This window comes from Montipora capricornis, chromosome 3 (assembly GCF_036669925.1).
Source record: "Montipora capricornis isolate CH-2021 chromosome 3, ASM3666992v2, whole genome shotgun sequence".
NCBI lineage: Eukaryota > Metazoa > Cnidaria > Anthozoa > Scleractinia > Acroporidae > Montipora > Montipora capricornis.
In genome coordinates, this window is record NC_090885.1 from 15,491,817 (window position 1) to 15,511,816 (window position 20,000).

The 20,000-nt window shown below is 40.1% G+C and overlaps 1 protein-coding gene across 1 annotated transcript in view; it reads left to right on the forward strand.

Moving 5' to 3' along the window:
- The window catches only part of LOC138042363 (ubiquitin carboxyl-terminal hydrolase 8-like), a 26,859-nt gene extending 7,324 nt beyond the window's left edge, over nt 1-19,535 (forward strand). Inside the window, exons 5-17 of the mRNA XM_068888224.1 lie at nt 283-319; nt 718-802; nt 1,361-1,409; nt 1,897-2,113; nt 3,134-3,404; nt 4,147-6,121; nt 8,300-8,487; nt 9,851-9,970; nt 11,151-11,267; nt 13,343-13,395; nt 13,880-13,969; nt 15,233-15,482; nt 18,556-19,535. Coding sequence (XP_068744325.1) covers nt 283-319; nt 718-802; nt 1,361-1,409; nt 1,897-2,113; nt 3,134-3,404; nt 4,147-6,121; nt 8,300-8,487; nt 9,851-9,970; nt 11,151-11,267; nt 13,343-13,395; nt 13,880-13,969; nt 15,233-15,482; nt 18,556-18,627 — 3,524 coding nt within the window. The 3' untranslated portion in view covers nt 18,628-19,535. The remainder of the gene's footprint in view (nt 1-282; nt 320-717; nt 803-1,360; nt 1,410-1,896; nt 2,114-3,133; nt 3,405-4,146; nt 6,122-8,299; nt 8,488-9,850; nt 9,971-11,150; nt 11,268-13,342; nt 13,396-13,879; nt 13,970-15,232; nt 15,483-18,555) is intronic.
- Nucleotides 19,536-20,000: the final 465 nt, after the last annotated feature.

The window sequence follows — 20,000 nt, forward strand, 5'->3', positions numbered from 1 at the left end:
CACAGCTCCTTCGGTCCGACCTCGTTGAGCTGCACCCTTAGTAATTCAGTCTCCGACTGCGAGAAAGGGCGATTAGCAGATCACATATCATATCATATCATATCATAAAAAGAATATGGCGTAACGGATCTTGATCATGACTAATAAATATTCATGACAAAATTGGAACCACAGAAAAAGTCCGGATAATCCAGAAATCCAGATAATCGAGGTCCGGATAATCGAGGTTCGACTGTACTAAAAAAGGAATCATTTTGAATTTTGTTTTTGTTCCTTCTTCAGAGAAATCAGAAACCAAATCCAAGAATGATACTGACAGGTAATCCAGGGCTCTGAACTGTAAAGTTCAATTATTCTTTAATTTTTATTTAATCCTTTAACCTTGTGAACTGGCTAGCATTGATGAGTAAAATTGTCTACATGTAGCTTTGGGCAGAATTAAATCTATAGAATGTAACTGACAGTTTTAGAAGGGACGTAGATTTTAACCCCTTGTCCATTGACAGGTAAAATTGTGTGGTATTAGGCAGAGTAAAACCTTTAAGTGGCAATCTTAGGGGGGATTAAGGGGATCTATTGTGGCTGGGAATGTGAACATTATGTGCCTTTTTTTTGTCCAGTAGTTTTAGTACTTTTCTAGTGTAGCCAGTTTCTTCAGTCCATACATGTAGCTCTGCATAGTTATCACAGCCCTTGTTTTGGAATTTTGGTTTTCAGTGACAGTGGTTTTGACAGTGATCTTGACTCCCTGTTAAATGGATCTGGCATTAATTCCTCTGCTGATGTCTTTCAAAAACTGAAGGTGAAGAACATTGATTTCGCAAGGATAAAGACAATAATGTTTTGCATCATTAATGAGTTTAATGCAGTGTATTAAGATTTACAGGCATACATGAAAATAAACACCGAGATTTTGGGTTACAACTTTGCGTGGGATTGTGTGAAGGAGTATTGTACTTTTCAAACGTTGGCCATGTGTACCACTTACATGTACATGTACATTAATTTTACTGTGTATCTCAACAGAATTGTCTATCCATTGTAACATTAAATGCTGTATAATCTCATGTAGTCCATCTAGGTGATTCCCTAGTAACAGAAACGGCAATCACTTGTGAACATTTGTTTACTGCCTTGAATTTCAAATAATTGACAGCTTGCAATAATTGTTCCCACATGCCATTTACCTACCACAACAGCAGTTAGTCTTTTGTTTTTGTCTGTTTAATTTTTACAGTGTACCCCTCATGCTTTGCATATTGGCTTTTCGCTAAACTGGAAAAAACATGAGTCATAAGTTGTGTACACGTAGTGAGCCTTTAAACTCAGTTTGGTAAGAGTTATTCATTGGTAATTTCAGGTCAGCCACAGTTCCATTCTCATACCCAAATCGTCTGACAACAATAATGGTGAGTATTTCTGGCATTCTCCTCAGCTTGTCTGGTCAGGATTTGGGTTAATTTGAAAGGAGACAACAAGGCATGTTTTGCAATGTCTTTGTAATATCAGTTTGTTACAAAAAAATTATATTCTTACTCTCAGTCGTGGTCAAATAGTCCATGTACATGAATAGTAATGGTATTGGAACTTTCTGTTTGACTTTAAATGTCCACAAGGGATCTATGAACAGAGGGGTCACTGGTGAACTCTTTAGCATCCTCATGGTGGGAGTAAAAATTAAATTTTTACTGGAATAATGAGTTTTTGATTCTGATCACCCACATCTGGAAATATTGCAATCCTCAAACTTTATCTGTGTGCCAAGACCTGAAAACTCTTACTTGTTGTGTTAATTTGAGGTTGTTCTTGGTTAAAGTAATAATGATGACGATGATGTGTTTGGAGGTATCATTATGTGGAGGTAACCATAGCATTTTGTTGTCATGTATTTGTAAGGTACACTCATCATTGATCGGGAGACCAAACCAATTGTTACAGACGGAGGAAATGTACGTGTACCCTTTGTGTCAGCACCAGATCTCTACAATCTGCTGAATGACGAAAATGGATCTAAAGTGCTGGTCATAGATTGCCGTCCCCACTCCATGTTTCAGGAAAATCGTATCAACCTTCCTTCATGCATAAACATACCTTCTGAACTGTTGGATATAGGGTGAGGACTCCTACCAGTCAATAACAGCTTTCTTTTTTGGTTACATATTAAGACGAAATCCGATAGAAAATCTAGCAATTTCAGTTTTTAGTGGACAAAAACCTGATACCAGAATAATTTTAAGTATTTTACAGTCCTTTTTACATTTCCTGAAAGCTAAAGATATAAATAGTTGCCTGAAATAACACTGAAAACAATTTCCCATGGGAACGAGAAAAATTAAATTTCAATGTTCAGAGAAATTGTGCAAACACAGGTAAAATTTCATCATCAGTTTCATTTCACCAGTACTTTCAAGTGTTTCTTACGAAGTTCAACAGTTGTTTTTGATGTTTGGTGTTGCTAGAAATGATTTTTTTGAGAAGATATTGAAAACAGCCGTACAGAAGTTTGCAATACGATGTTTATAATCTTGCTACTAGGTTTTTGTCCACTTGTTGCTCGAACTTCTGGTGGATTCTGTCTTAATAACTTGATGAGATACTGTACATAATTGTAATATACATGTACATGTAACCAGGCAGTTCATTAATTAGAGAATTTCACCCTGAAGTGGGTTGCAATTTGACAAAATGACCAGACTGAGTGATCATAACCTCAGTCTGTTTCTCACATGTGCCATGATAATGTTGTCTGCTGCATACTCAGTGCAGGTGATAAACTTGAGAGGTTAGTTTGCTGAGCAGGAATTTTGCAGGTTGGAAGATGAAGAAGGAAAAATGATATTAAATTGTGTTATGGCTTTGTCTTGTTTGTCTGTGGGGGTTCACGAGGGGCAGGAGTAAGGAGAAGTTGGCATTTTGAGGCATTTTGTGTTGTTTGATATCATGGCTGGGTGGGTGAATATCCGGAGATGGGATTTCACAAGTCAGTGAAATATAGAGTACTGATAGGAGTGGCAGTGGTAGTGGCAGCAGTGGCTTTGGCTTGTGGCAGTAACGGAGGTACAGAAGTGGTGGTTTTTTACTGGCACTCCTCTTGTTGTGTTGCTTGCTGCTGAATTGAATATAACTTTTGCAGGGTTTCAGCAGGCAGCATAGAAAGACGATTACGGGAAGACACCAGAAAGATTTGGAATAAAAGAGGAGAAAGAGAGTTTGTAGTTCTGATGGATGAATCCACCAAGGTTGCTGACATAACACCTGAAAGCAGAATCCAGAGACTCAAAGATGTAATATTTAAATTTGACTCCAACAGCACATTGAAGAACGAACCACTAATTCTTGATGGTGGGTTTCATAGCTGGTTGTGGCACTATCCCTCTGTTGCTGTGAAACCAGAATTACCGAAGGTAATGGTTAGATATCAAGCAGTTTGCATTAATTGTCAGAGTGACACAAAATGATCTTCGACAGACTCTTTAAGGACAGTGCCCACTAATTCAAAGGTAGTTTTGCACGGTTTGGAAATATGCAGGAAAACCAGAAAATAACAAATGTTATTGAAATCCAAAAATAAAATTGGGGTTAACCATGCATTTTTCAAAGATAATTAATCAACAATATTTGTAAAAAGCTTGAAAATACAAAGCAATGTATTGTGCTGTTTTCCAAGTTGAAGCTTAATTATCCCTGAAAAATGCATGGTTAGGCCCAATTTTCTTTGTGGATACAAAGAGCATTTGCTAAGTTCTGCTCTCCGCATAGTTTTAAACCATGTGAAAATATCCCTGTATAAGTAAACCCCCATCCATAGGAAACACGAGTATCTCAAGATGCACAGAACTCATGTGCAATAACAATAGTAGGCACCGTCCCTACTTGGTGATTCCCTTTACTCTCACAGTGCCTCTCTCCACCCGGCAAACTTAATGCCGGGGGTAACCCTGCAATGGACTGGCATGGCATCCTGGGGGGGAGTAGAAATACTCCTAGTCGCTTCATGCTAAAGAAACTGGGATAAGCTCTAGCCTAGTGGGCCACCTGGCTCGTAAGCAGACTTTACCTTTTTTACCTTCACCTCTCCAGTTGAATAGTAAGGAAGATAAGCTGTAGCCAGAGTTGAACATGAGTTGAATATTGTTTTTAATCCAGGTGATTCCCCAACCCAAGCTTCTTAAGCGTGTGGACTTATCAAACTTCGACTACCCTGAACTTCCTGAAGAGAAAACATCACCACCAGAACCTCAATTGCCGACAGAACCTGAATCTCTTCCAAATAAAGACATCCCCCAGTCTCGCACTCTCCCCTTTGCTGGAATTGAAAACTACAATGGATCACTTGTTAAGCCAAGTGGTGGTTATAATATGACGGAAGTGCCGCCAGCTAACTCCTTGGGGCTACTCCATTCCACTGCACCCATACCAGGTACCCAACCTGTAATGTCTTCATTGGGGGTGGTTCCTCCAAGAAACACAAAGCCTCTGAATGAACCTGGTCCAGTACAAACCTTTCAGCATCCTACTACTGTCCCACCACAGTCACATTCTCAAAATGGAGTTCCATTTCCAAGGCCCTCAGATGTAAGACCCCAAGCTCCATCAAATCCTCCATCTGCATTACCTTTACTGAAACCTTCTAAACCTCTATTTGGAGAATTGGGTCCTCATTATGGGGCTGGATCAGTGGCCCAGCCAATTGCTCCTTATCACTCAGGCTCCCAAGTCCTGGGTTTTTTACCAAATACAGCACCACAACAACAACATCCACATCAACCAGTATCTCAACCTGGTGGCCAACCTGTACCAGCTCCTCCGGTTATCTCACCCTCTGATCCTTCATCTTCCCAACAACCACTTTCACCAGTAGGTATGCCATCATCAAGCTCTCCAAGTCCTAAACCTACCCTACCTGTTATTCCAACCCCTCATCCCGCTATATTACAGTCAGCTACCCCATTCCACAACTCAGTCTCTGGACACGAAGGATCTAGACACTCTTTGCTCAGCTCAAGCCCAACTGTGTCATCAGTTCCAGCGACTCAAACTGTCAATGCAAAGCCCAATGTTCCACCATCAAGCTTGGCACCCACTGTGTCTCCAGCTTTTGCTTCATCTGCAGCAGTACAGCCTGCTTCATCAAGTGCAGCACCTCGATTGTCTTCTCAGCAACTGGGGCCTTCACAAAGGCATGACAATTCTGCACCTTCTATTCCTGTCCAGATGTCCCGTCAATCACCACAAGAGGCGCCACCTGAACACCAGTCACAAGCACCATCAGTGAGTCAAATTCCTCCTGGTGGAGAACCATCCATGGCACCAGTTTTGCAGCCTCCAAAGGCATCTCCTGTAGCTGCCTCTGGCGTAGAACCAAGAACCAGCCAACATGGAGCTCAAACACTTCCAAATAACAGTCAAATTCCTCCCGATCAGCATGTTTCTGCTAGTACACAAAATTCTCAAGGTTTACGTGGGAATTCTGCCAAAACTCCAGACAGAGCACTGTCACCTCTGGTTGACCAGAAGTATCCAGAAACCTCCCAAGAATCTGTTTCTAACAAGCAGACTAGGTATGTCACAACACCTGGACTGCCACCAGGTTGGGAAAAAGTTGACAATGGAGGAAAACCTTATTATAGAGATCATAACACTCACACCACCCACTGGGTAGTGCCAAAAGTGGCCATGGCCAGTTCAAAAGTGTCCACGGCACAAGCAAATGTGTCCAACAAGGACCAACCTCAAATGAGAAGGCAATCATCAGTAGAAAGGCCAAAATTGCAGAGGTCATTGTCTTCGCCAAATCTCGCAAAGCTAGTAGATCAAGGGCCGTCTGGTCCAAAGAGACCGGTGATAGATCGTATTTGCAAGCCAGATCCTGAACAAGCAGTTCCAGCCAGGCCCATAATTAACCGTAGTGCAAAACCATTAACTGCCAACCAACTAGACAGCTTCAACCCAAGTCATGGTGGCACTGGACCTGCTTTGACTGGACTTCGAAATCTTGGGAATACTTGTTACATGAACTCTGTTGTTCAGTGTTTGAGTAGTGTCGCTCCTCTGGCAGCCTTTTTCATTTCTGGAGCTTTCCGTGAAGATATCAACAGGAGTAACCGGGATGGAACAAGAGGTACAATGTACATTCATGACTTGAAATTAGTTCCATCTTTTCTTATAATAATTCATTCCAACGAAACTCTTTTGCGCATACCTTTATTATTGCAGAGTCGTAGCACTGAAATGTTGCTCTTAGGTTAAAAAACGTCAAGTCTGTGAAGGTTTGGTCCCATTGGCGCCGTAAGGGGTATTGTGATAAGAAGCATTGTGTTGTGAACATCTTAAAACTAGGGATTTTTTTAAAAGATCTACGACGGCGACGGTCGACGAAAACGTCACCTCAAAATATAACTTGGCTCTATCATAAGTCTTCCGCAATTGTTCAGTCTCGTTCACGTCCTACAATATGGGCGAGGTATCCTAAAAATAAATTGGTACGAGCGGTTTCTGAGTGAAAAGAGAGAATGAAAGATTCTCTGTTGCATGCTTATGTTGTCGTCAAAACCTCAAATTAGGTGATTTCACGTCGTCGTTATGCAGAGGGACCGCAAACCTACTGGTCGTAGCCGTCATCGTTTCGAAAGCTCCCTACTATCATGGCAGGACGGTTATGACCAGAACCTTGTCAAGCCTTTGCTCTACCGCTGAGGCAGAGCTATAGGGTATCTTTGTTCACATTTTGTACCGCCATTAGCATGAGCATATCGTTTTCTAATCTACCAGCCAATAAGAATCAGAACTGAATATTGAAAGTGCATTGCATAATTAGCTATCTCTGAAACTTGAAGCGAAATTTACCTGGTAATATCATGGGTGACAAATTACTCCTTAATTTAGGCGCGAAGTTTCAGCGTTAATTTATAATTTCACATGTGAAATTACAAAATTGCCATGGTAACATCTCTTGTATCTCGATCAGAACCAAGATGGCGTCTAGATTTAAGACAGTGACCATTGAAGAAGTTACGAAAGTAAAAGAAGCGGCAGAAAATTTAAATACGTGAAAGAGCACAATTAACTGGGTGAGATTTTTTGAGAAGTGGTGTGACGAAAATAGCCTTGAGAAAAACCTGGAGATGATTCTTCCCGAGCAGTTGGATAAAGTACTCGAGCGATTTTACAATTACGGTTGTGAGCGTAATTTGTCACCCACGACATTAAAAGGTAATCAAATGGTTTTCTCGTGAAATTAAAAAATAATTTCACTTGCGTTTTGTCAAAATTCTGATAAAATTATCAGAATTTTGACAAAACGCGCGTGAAATTATTTCCTAATTTCACTCGTCGCCATTTGATTACACATACTAATCTCTGAGTAATGGCGCTTTGAAAACTCGAAATGTTACAAAGAATGTATGGGCCTATTAGCGCTTTTGCCACCGAAGAATTTTGATGACTCGATGGCTATCAAAGCCAAAAGGCTTAAAATGGGAAATTTAACTATGTTTAACATGTTCTTTTACCTTTTTGAAATTAATCTGTGAATAGCATGGTGCCTTCTGTCAGCAAACTCGTATGTTAACGAGACAAAATGTAAACAATGTCAGCAAAGATTCGACTGTAGGTGACCTGTGGAGCTAGGCCAACAATTTCAGTCCCATGGGTGTGGCGAGACAATTGACACCAGAATCTAGTTTAATGACCACGAGCTCCCGTAAGTGTTCTATAGATCATTGGTTCTGCCAACCTTTCAATGGTCAAAAGTGACACATAACCGGACAAACCGTTGACGTTTGAAAAGTAAAACTTCGCGCAAAATTCGTCACGCTTCAAGGATGGACGCAAATGGTAGTATTTTTTTGAAAAATATATGTTTTAAAATCCATGCTACAGAATGGCATGCTACAGAATGTGTCAGAATGTTCGCATACTGTTCCGTCAAAAATTGTTGAAAACATCGTTAACTCGCTGAGTTTTTAGCATTTTCTGTTTTGGTCTCGTGATTTATTAAGTATGGTTGTGAGTCGAACAAGACAAAGAAATGTTAAATCGAACACACTTGGCAAAGAAAAGGTAACTATAGAGTTAAAGGGACTTGTGAATCGTGAGCGATTTACTACAACAATTTTGTAGTTAAGAGCCACCCCCTTAAGATGAACATGAGGTGAGCTTGGGAGCGATAGTTAGTCCAGTCCTCTACTGAGTGAACCGTACAACCATTCAGTTCACAACAGGAATAAATTACGTGTATTATCAGCGTATCACAGACATCACTCATACTTGACAAAAATTACGTGTTCCATTTTTTCAGGAGAACTGGCAGAGAAATTTTCAGTTCTCATCAAAGTACTACATTCGGGACAATTCAAGTGTGTATCTCCAAACGACTTTAAACGAACGGTTGGAAAATTCAAATCTCAGTTCTCGGGATACGACCAACAAGATTCTCAAGAACTTTTGGCTTTCCTGATGGATGGCTTACAAGAAGATCTTAACAAGGTATGAACCTATAGAAATTAAATTATTCTTCATCTTTGAGGTTTTTTTTGGTTAAAAAAGAACTGGATTTTTGATGCAAGTGTTAATGGCGCCGTTAAGCTCCCTAATGTTGATCGTGAGGGGGGTTGGGGTGGTGAGGAAGGCGTAATAATAAGACATTAATAATCACAGTTTTTTGGATATGGACATGGAAATTGAAAGTATTTCCACAATTTTCTCCAGGGTTGTAGTTGCTTGGGCAAAAGGACGAGTGAAAAGGAAATCAGACTCTCAGGCTGGATCGATCCTGCGATTTCCATAACACCGTTTGTGTGTTTAACATACCTGTTTTGAGTTCCAAAACCGTTTATTAGCTACACTGTATGTCGATTATCAGGGTTTCATACTTCAGTGTTCCACCTCACTCTATGAAGTACTCTGATTGGCTAGTTTTCGGTCGGGATTTTACAGTACGGACCATCACTATCGAAACGGTCCGTTTCCGTATTTTTTCTTTCCCTCGCGAAATTTAAGTTGAGCGAAACTCAAACGGCTTTTAAAAAGCGGAATTTAATTTTTCCGTCACAACAGTACAATTTTAGCAAGCGGAATTTAGTTTTACATGTAAAAGGTTGCCGTTCAAAGTTCTCTGATGGGAGATGAAAATTACGAACATTCACCAAACGGAGAAGTGTCGTATCGCTCAAAGAACGGTGCCATGTTATAGTCGTTGAGAATTATGTGTTTAGGATTCTTTTGTACCACATTAAGTCAAATGACAATGTCGAGCCGGTAGACCAGCGGGACACTTTGTGTAAGAACTTAGATAAGCGACCAAGCTCACCAGGACTCAGTTGTTCAATACCGGAGTAAGTGAGTGCTGGATTACTGAAAACTGAAATGTCCGTTTATTTACTGATCGAGCAAAGTTTCCACAAGATTTTTATCCTTCAATTTTGACTTAACTTTCGTTTTAAGCTAAAATCATGTTGTCTAAAAGGCTTTTATGACGGGAAAAATGCAAACCTTAGTGAGTATTTAATAACGTATTTTATACTCAAAGGGCTATAGACCGTATTCCTAAATGGCGACCAAGAAATTATTCTTTTGTCTTTATTCTAATCATCCTCACAAGCCTCGCTTTGGAGCAAAGATTCTTTTGAATTTTGTTCATGCTAACGAGGCTAGTGAGGATGATTAGCATAAAAACAAAAGAATAATGTTTTTAGCCGCCATTGAAGAATCCAACGGGTGTTACAATGTTCGTTGTTTTGCATCCTCCTGGCGGATAATATTTTCTTTTCAGTGCTAGCTCAGTCATGCCCGAGGCAGACAGCTATTAAGCACCTAGCATATTAAATTAATTTTTGCTTTGATCCTATAGATTAAGGAAAAGCCGTATCTCAGGGCACCACCGGATGATTTAGATCCCGTAGCGGCTGCCAACATTGCATGGGAAAACCACAAAAGGAGAAACGCTTCAATTATGGTTGAACTGTTTGATGTAAGGCGTCAATGTTGTGGAGTAATGTAATGTCTCTAGATCTTTCAGGGTAATAATTAACCAGCAGTGAAATTAGTTTTTATAAGGGGACGTTCATCGCATTGTACGGAACTACCAATGAAGTTGTAAAGAAGGTTGGAAAAATCCAGGCTCAAACGGTACTCGAGCCCATGATTGTTTAATTTCCCTGCATACTGCTCTACTACTGAGGTATTCAGCAATCTTGGAGCTGGTCAATTTTTAGTTCGTGTTATATCCTGTCACAGGAGCACATGACTAGCAGCGAACAACTCCCACACTAAGCCCATATCACAGCTTTTTTGCCGACTGATCTATTTTTATACTACCTTTTCCGCAAAAAAGCAAAGGCAGTTCCGGTTCGGTGACGCTATGACGTCAAGTTATAGTTTCATTTGATTGGTCGTCGGACTCCTGCCGGAGTTTTATTACCGGGAAATTCAACTTAAAAATAAATCGGTCTGTGAAAACGCCGTGACATGAATATAGGGCTGTTTTTCGCTCCAAGTCAATAGGCTCCTGCCTTTGGTACTAGAAAATTGTAGACATATTCGCTGTTTAACTGATGGAATTGCTGATGTCTACCATGTCGGTGAAATCAGTCATGAATACTCCCAGAATAAAATCGTCCTAAGTCATTCTTGGGCGACAAACAAATGGCATCAGAGGTAATCGATTAACTGTCTTAAGTCTAAACCGGATTAAAACATTTTTTTCGGCGAACGACCTTAATAAAGCTTGAAGTTTTGGCTGTCAAATGTACTAACCATGTTTTGTGAAAGAAAACGATGAGATATCTATATATTTTTGAACGGTCAAGTCCAGAACAAAGATGGCAGATGAATCTTATTCTTACATACCTCATTCTTGGGCGCGCGGTGTACTTGCCAGTTGGGGTTCTGTTCCTCAACATATTGTGTGATTTCTAATCAGAATCTTGCTTTCCTTGTTCGTTGTTTGTACAAGTACATGGTTGTTCTGTTACAGAACAATCGTCATTCGCTATATATACAAATCAAACTTTCTTATGAAGTGACTATCCGAGAAGAGCACAATTTTCCTGCAGCGGATACTTAATAGATTTATTTCGTTTTTCTGATGAGTCTTTACTGACGTTAGAGAATCATCTATATTTATTTTCTTGTTGTTACTGTATTTTTAGGGTTTGTTCATGTCAACTGTGAAGTGTATGGTGTGTGGAAAAGAATCCAGGACATTTGATGCATTTTCGAATTTAACTCTCCCCTTGCCATCACACAAAAATCGATGCACCCTCCAGGTACAGCTGCATGTAACTTAACTGTAGAGCGGTCAAACCTTAATTTTTTGGTTTTCTTTGTTTATTACACATATAGGTACCGGTAGTCTGTACCTCAAATTTGCAACACGGTACAACACATCTACAATTGCCACCCTACTTTGCAATATTTATCCTATGCTGTTTCTCACACACAACCGGAAGCCAAGCCAAGTTGTGGCGGATGGCAAAAAACAAATTGAGCGGCTAACAAACCATGTGACCTGAAGACCCCACACAGACTGGACCCCATTCTCCTAGCTGTGTGTGGGAAAATGATTTTTCGCTTAGTCGTTCCTCGGCCAGCGGAAAAACGCACTCTGCACTTCACATTGCACTACATATTTCACCACCTTGTATATATTGTACAGGTGATCACATATTACTGTTACAATCGCGCTGAAATGAAATACGAGGTGTGTACTTTACGGTACACGCAAACGATTTTCTGTGTCAATAAAAGTGAGTGTTCTGCTCTTAAAAGCAAGAAGATTAAACGTGTTTAAGTAAAAAAAAATGCCGACTGATTCCCCGTGAGGGCTTTATTCTTTGTATAAATTTTCTCAGAGTATCCTTGCCTAACGTACTAGGCGCTTTTTGTTGAACTCCCATACATTTCTCTTTTAACAAGCCGCACACGTTGGGTAAAGTTCTTGACAAAGTTGGCAGTCGTTTGTCCCATGGCGGAGCAAATGTCTCGCCCTGAGCTGACGCAACCCATCCTCTACTTCTGAAATGACTATTATCGACAATTTCTAAGTTTCTCTAAATTGACTATTATCGTCAACAGCCCTTTGTCCATATATTAAAATTCAGTCCAAAACAAAAGACATCATCTCGAGGCTCTGGGGAATAAATATGAGGATTTGTATGAGTTTATTCCCCGGAGCCTCGAAATGATGCCTTTTGTTTAGGACTGAATTTTAATATATCGAAAGTGGGCTATTTAGGACGCTTAGCGCTTGATAAGGATTATGTGAAATGAATATCTAATTTTAAAATTCAGAACCCGGATGGCACTCTTCCTTTTTCCTTTTCATCTGCTACCACAAGTCCTGGGACAGAGTAATCTTAATTGTCGATAATAGTCATTTCAGAGGTAGAGGATTTGTTGGCTGACGACAGAAACCTTCTTGTATTCCAGTCTAAAAGGGAAAGGCAAGGCCATGCAAATGACCATTAGGCTCGCTTAGTCTTTCGACGCTTTTGAAGCGCCATTGCACGTTGAAAACGGCATAATGTGTCTACTATGAAAATATTTAAGGTTAGCGGCGCTTTGAGCGGTCATTGTCAAAATGCACTGAGACACCGAGTACACCCGTGTTTCCCGTTTCGGCAATGGAGACGGCTCTCCTGTTTAGGCAATGTATGGTATTGGTTGTGTTTAATGTTTATTTGTTTAATGTTTAATGTTCCTTGAAAAACAAGCACAGTATAGCAATGAGAAACCAAAGCTTGAGGCTTATGCGGCGTAGATCAGAGTACAGAAATTACAAGAGGGGCCTGCTGATTAATATTAATATTAATGATAATGATGATGATGATGATGATGATGATGATAATAATAATAATGACTTCCCTTTTTTTGAGGCGTCCGTAACAGCGGTTTACTGTTTCTTTTAACCTAAAGGTGGAAGAGCGACATTTTTCGTTAAATACTATACACTTCATGTATGGTCCAGAGGGAAACACTTAGTTTTGTTTTCCCGAGAGTCCTCATGCTTCCCGAGGGAAACATCAGGACTCGATGGAAAACACAACTAACTAGTTTCCCCGAGGGACCAGACATTAAGTGCTTTGTTATATATTTAGACTTTTCCTGCAACAATCGCAGCAAAACATCCGTAGCGGGCAACAACTGCGGAATTGTATCCCGGTTAGGATACATTTGAATTCGATCAGGGCCACGTGACCAAGAATCAACCAATCACAGTGCCCGTTTTGTTGAGCGAAAGTCTAGGTATATAACAAATAGATGTATTGTAAAGATTAAGCTCCAAATTCCTTTTCATCGTACAGTGTACTTGACTAAAAAAGGGCATTTCTCTTATTGTTAGGATTGCCTGAACTTGTTTACAGAACCTGAAAAAATGACTGGAGATGACAAATGGTAAGTCCAACGGGTTTCAGTTGTCATTATAATTATTATTACTAGTAGTAATCTCGGATTATTGAAGTGCGTTCAGACAGTCGCTTTGGAAGCAAAGGAGAAGAGTAGGGAAATGAACAAACAAACATGAGGTGCGTAAGCGTCATTTGCGCATATTACGTACGATGCACGTATGACGTAATTCAAGATGGCGCTGAAAAGGCAGACGAACGGAAAACCGAACATTTGCTAAAGCTCACCCTGTGCACAGTGTACCCAAGATTAGATATTGTGTTCTCCTATTGTCGAACGAAATTAGCACAGTTCGTTACGTGACTTTATAATTAACAAAATTTCCTCTTATCCCAATCATTTCTCCCGATATTCGGTCAGTCATTAGAAACGGCTATTGTTATTGCTGGAAATCCTTTCGGCTACGCTTAGTGCTAAACAAACCCTGATAGCAGTCTCGTTCAACTGAATGCTTTCTCATTTCTGTTTTTAGGTTTTGTCCAAAGTGCCGGCAAAGAAGAGAAGTTAGTAAAACCATACAAATTTGGAGACTACCAGCCATTTTGGTGGTGCATCTCAAACGGTTAGAAATGTGACACTAAGATTAAGATATACTTTAAGATAACAAAAACGAACCAGAATTTGAGGTAAAGCGCTATTTAACAACATCTAGGTCCTGTTTTAACCATTCACTCCTGAGAATGAGTCTTACAGATTTTACTGTGGCGAACACCAGACGATTTAAGTAATGATCCGTGTAAGGTGGATAGCAATTTATTTTCTTATGCGGTTTTCCCACATAGGAATGTTATCATTTTTACACAGAGAATGCATAAACCTACCGGAAGGCCGTTAACGCAATAAAATTAATTTACAGCCCATTTTGAAAGGGTGTTTCTTTGTGTTAAGAGATTTTGAGCAACCACAAGAGTTGAAAACAAAAGCCAAGAAACGTTTACAATTTGACATGTTCCCCACATACGATTTCTGTGGTATTCAAACTGAGACCAGATTTTGTTACATGGAAGATGGTTGGAAAGTAAGGATGAATATAATACTGCTTTATGAAGCTTTGTTAACTTTTGCTGTTTAAGCCAATCAGAAGTAAGTACAGACAATAGAAAAGTCATCACCTTTTTTCATTCCAATTGAATTGCAACATGTTCGTTGCCGTTGTTGCTATCTTTCTTATCTGGACCGTCTCTACATTTACTCGCCGATCGGGGGGGGGGGGGGGGAGGAGGTTTGTGCTTTAGGTGAGAATGGGGCTCCGATTCACACTTAAAGCGCCCGAAACAAAGCTCAAACGAATGTCTGCACAATTTTTTCCGATTGCAGTTGAGCTTTTTAACACTGGCGTTATCAAAGTTTGACTTTTTATTTGTCCAGTAACCCCTCAAACACAGCACTGCTGTTTTCGTAGGAAGTCAAATGATAGCTTCATTCTCAGCCTATGCATCGCGAATAGGCTATAAATCCAGCTGCTTGTTACCTCATATTGGCCCTGATTGCTCTTAACTTCACTTTGCAACTAAAAAAACTGAGGATGATTTAACCTTCATCCACAATCTGCGACAAAAGTGTTGAGAAACTTTTACATTTCATTCGTACTTACATCTATTGCTATTTACTGATTTCAATACCCCTTCCATCAATATTGGTAGAGTTGGTTGGCTATACAACATTGCTCGAGGGTTGAGAGGGTTTTTATTATAAGTGATACGAAAGAAAAAGTCTGTTTACTGACCTAAAAGTGTCTCAAGATATTTTGCCTCGCATTGCAGGCTGGTAGCTGGAGCATTCCTTCAAGCTGTTCTTATCAACTGATAACTTGCGTTGTTTGCAGATTCCAGTATGAAGGGATGTGGAGACAGAAACTTCAGACCAACGTGTCCTTCCCGATGTCACAAGTCGATATGTCAAATCATGTAGTGGGTCCGCGATCACAATCACGTTACAACTTGTTTGCAGTTTCCAATCATTATGGCACCATGCACGGCGGACACTATACCGCGTTTGCTAAGAGTGTTTACGACAAAAAGTGGTATAAATTTGACGACCAGTACGTTACTGAAATGTCTCCAAGAGATGTTGTGGTAAGTGTGGCGGCATGCAGTGCTGGCATACATTAGGGAGCTTTAGCAACGACAACGGCGACGGCAACGAGAACGTCACAAATGTGCATATTTAGTGGGCAAAAACAATAGCTTTGCACGCCCTGCACGTGCGCTTTTCATTTTTGTCCATTTCTTTGCCGTCGTCAGCAAAGCAACAACGTGAAATTACCAAGTTTGAAGTGTTATGGAGAACGTCAGCACCTGGAGATAAATTTTCATTTTTCTCCCCTAAATTAAGCGCCGCTCGTAACGGTTTCATTCCTGAGGGACTGAAACACCTTTGTCATATTAAAAGGCTTGGAATAGTCGCGAAGTGATCGCAATAACGTGAATTTATGTTTTTAATGAAGTTCTCGTTGCCGTTCCCGTGGTCGTTGCTAAAGCTCCCTAATGACGACGGGAACGGCAACGAGAAAGTCATCTCAACACATAAATTCGCGTTTAAGGTAATCACTATTCCGAGCTTTTTAATATGACAGTGGTGTGGCAGTCCCTAAAGAATGAAACCGAAACGAGTCACGCTTTAAGTTAGGGGAGAAAATGCATCTGCAAAGTGCTCGGGTCGTTCATAAAACCGCAAGTGTGGCTATAGACCACTTTCATAAATGGCGACCACTTTTGCATTCTTTTGTCTTTATGTTAATTGGACTTACTGCCCTCATTTTGAAACAAAAATTCTTTTGAAATTTGCTGGTCGTAGCGAGGCTAGAAAGGCTTATTAGCGTTAAAAGCAAAGAATATTTTGTTTGGCTGCCATTAGTTGTTTTGTTGACCACGGCAAAGAAATAGACAAAAAATGAAAAATGCACGTGCAGAGCGTGCAAAACTATTGTTTTTTGCCCACCAAATATGCAAATTTGAGACGTTCTCGTCGCCGTCGCAGTTGTCGTTGCGAAAGCTCCCTATTGTAGCGGTCGCGTGCTTAGGATAATAGGGAATGGGGAATTTAAGATCTACGACGGCGGCCTCCATCTCGTTCACTTGGTACACTGTGGGCGAAGTGTCCTAAAAATAAATTAGTACGAGCGGTTTCAGAGCGGAATTAGGGAATGAAAGATTCCCTGTTGCATGTTCACGTTGTCGTCAAAACCTCAAATTTGGTGATTTCACGTCGTCTTTATGCAGAGGACCGCAAACATAGGCGCCAAAATGCGTGCCGCACGTGCAGCACCACTATATTTCCTGCCTTAACCACGGCTACGGAGACGAAAACGTCACTCCAAAATATAACTTTGAGCTGTTTTAAGTATTTCATGATTATTCCATCTTGTTTATATTATTCAGTGTGAGTGAAGTGTCCTAAAACTGGACTGGTACAGACGGATTTGAAGTAAAGAGTGAGACTGAAAGATTCACTGTAGTTTGTCCACGTTGTCGTCAAAACCTTAAATTTGGTCATTTCACGTTGTAGTTTTGACGAGTACGGGAGAGAAATGTTTAAAAATGCTTGCCGCACGTGCAGCACGAGAATTTTGATTCTTGTAACCAATAATATTACTGCTTTTTGGCGTTGTCGTTGCCGTAGCCGTCGTCGTTTCTTAAACTTCCTATTATTGTTTTCTGGTGTCGTCCTTGCCATAGTCGTCGTCGTTTCTTGAAATAAATACTTGGTCGCCATCTAGAATTTCAAAGCGGAGGGAAAGAAAGTTAGACGCCTTAGTGTGAGGATTTTCTCGGTGTCTTTGACAAGCAGGAGCCTGCTTTGTTCTGACAGGAAATGTATTTTTTCAGTTATGATTCGGGGCCACTCGGAAAAAACCGACCGCTCCCATCAAATTTGATGTGAGCCGTGTTTCTTGCGTTCTAATAGACCAATCTCGATATATTAAAGTGGTACTATGATCAAAAAATCATCTCCTTTTTTTCTTCAGATTTTGAAAGCGTGTTTGTTTAACACCTAACTGGCAAAATTTTGAGCTTTGAGTTTTATCCAAAGGCTGTTTATTTTGAGTGTAAGTTTTGGATTTCACGGTCCGCCATTACTCACGTTCAAAACTGGCCGATTGGACCTCAGAGGGTTGGATCTAGAGAAAATGACGTCATTTACTCACTAGCTTAAAATTTCAGCGTGTAAACGCAATTTATTATATATGCAAAACACGGGTTGAAAAGTCTGAAAGCCCGAAACTCCCGTGCTGCATGTTAATTAGGCCGCGTACACACGCATTGCATTCTTAAACTAGTGAGTGTTTGACGTCATTTTCTCCTCGACCCAGCTCTCTCAAGATTTTAAAGTTAGTAATGGCGGACCAATAAATAAGAAAATTCCAGTTAAAATAAACAGGTGTCTTTTTAAAATCAGAACTTAAAACTTGGGTCAGTTAGTGTTTAGTAAACATAGTTTTGAAATCCAAAGAAAAAAAAGATTTGTTTTTTTGGTCGTAGTACCACTTTAAGGCGCGTTCGATTGACCCTATTCCGGAATAAGAATACGTGGCGTGATGATTAAAACGGCATGTCTGGCGCGTTTCGAAGCAGCAAGGATAACAAAAATGTGTTTAAAATAGCATTTTAGCCGATGTTTGACAATTGTAACGTGAACCGCCGTAAAAACGAAGGATTTCTAACTTATATTCCATGTATTCCTATTCCGGAATACGGTCAATCGAACGCACCCTAAAATTCAGTCCTAAACAAAAGGCATCATCTCGAGGCTCTGGGGAATAAATATAAGGATTTGTATTAGTTTATTTCCCTTAAATCTCGTGATGATGCCTTTTGTTTAGGACTGAATTTTAATATATCGAAATTGGTCTATTGGTTCACGAGCGGTCTCGGTCTCGGTTACTCAGTCTCGGCTATTAATTAGATCATTTACTGCGTGACCTACCTTGAAAAATAACTTGTTGGATATGACATTAGTTGGTGCCATCTCGGTGCCACGAACCTCGTTGACTGTGAAGCACCGTCAATGAATATTTGTCAAATACGTATGGATATTTCTATTAAGGAAAAGCTCGAAACCTTTGAGCTGTAGATAGTTCACCTTTCATCCCATTTGATATGAAAGTCGCAATTCTATTGAAACTTATGCGTTTCGTTCTTCTTACAGACCTCGGCTGGATACCTGTTGTTCTACACATCTTTGGAATTCAAGCCGCCCAGGCACTCATTCAAAGCTTAGGGGAACTCAGAGTCGAAGTAACAGATTTTGCAAGGCACAATCTAATTAGAGAGAGATTTACGATGTGCTGACGTGACACGGCAAAGCGACTGCTTGCCTTGGAAGCCTAAAATTCTTCTGTCTTGTGAGAAGTTGCGCGATGTCTGTAGAATGATGACAGGCAAGAAATGAACTAAAAACAGTCTTTTTTAATTTTCCGTGATACATAAATTTCAGCTTGACATTTAGCGTTTGCAGTAGCGGCGCTGCTTATTCTCTCTGTTGCATGCCTGGCTACCCAAACCGAAGAAATGAAAGACTAAAGAGCAAAAACAATGACTTGGACTTTAAAACAATAGGAGCTGCAACAATGAGAAATGATAGCTGAATTCATCGGAACAACGATAATGACATGCAAAAAAAAAAAAATATATATATATTTGGGGTTCCATTTTCCTGGGCTGAAGCGGTGAGGTTGTTTTTTGTGGGTGTGTGTTGAGAAGAGGGGATGGGGTAGCGAGTGTTTTGAGCACCTACTCAGTCCCTCCCCACTTGGGTAATGGCTCTTTCCATAAAGCATTTGGGTAAATTGTCAACGCAAAATTGAAATCAACTTGAATTTGCGGTAAGCTCTGTCTTATTCTTGGGCTCAGTATTTCCAGCCTTGAATTATTGGAAAATGAAACGTATAACGAATGTAATGTTGAGCAATGAGAAATGTATTTAGTGCAAAAGGCTAATATTTGTAAGTAAAGAATCGTACACTGCATGGTGCGTGACGGGTTGTTTTGAAAGCCATGAAGCAAATGTGAAATACTTTCCGAAGTAGAAATGTAAAATATTTTTCAAAAATTATCAGAGCCTTTAAAGACACCTTTGAGGCATCCTTGCCTTGTGTTATTCACGGAATAAAAAAAAACCCACTGTCTTCATGTCAGCTGCTCATAGAAGATAAATATGATTACTGCGACGGAAGCACCCTCAACTTCAACGATACGGCGGCCATTTTGAATTATTGTTCCAACAGCTATATTACAATTATTCCATGAGCCCGAGTTGGATATGAAGTGATAAAATAACCAACGAGCGCGTAGCGCGAGTTGCTTATAATCACTTCATATCCAACAAGGGCGAATGGAATAATTGTTTTAGTAAATTCTCAAACCGGGTTTTGCCGCCGATTTTTATTTCCACAATTTTACAAAGCGTCCGGAAAGAGCATCTTGGCGCACTATTTTCCATATGACGTAAAACTTCGACTATTGGCTCATAGTCGGAGTTTTTTAGCCAATCCAAAAGCTAGAAATGCAATAAACGGAGCTGAAAATTTACTTATATGGGATAGCCAGGGGGCAAATACATATTAATTTGTTCCCTGAGTATCCCATAATATC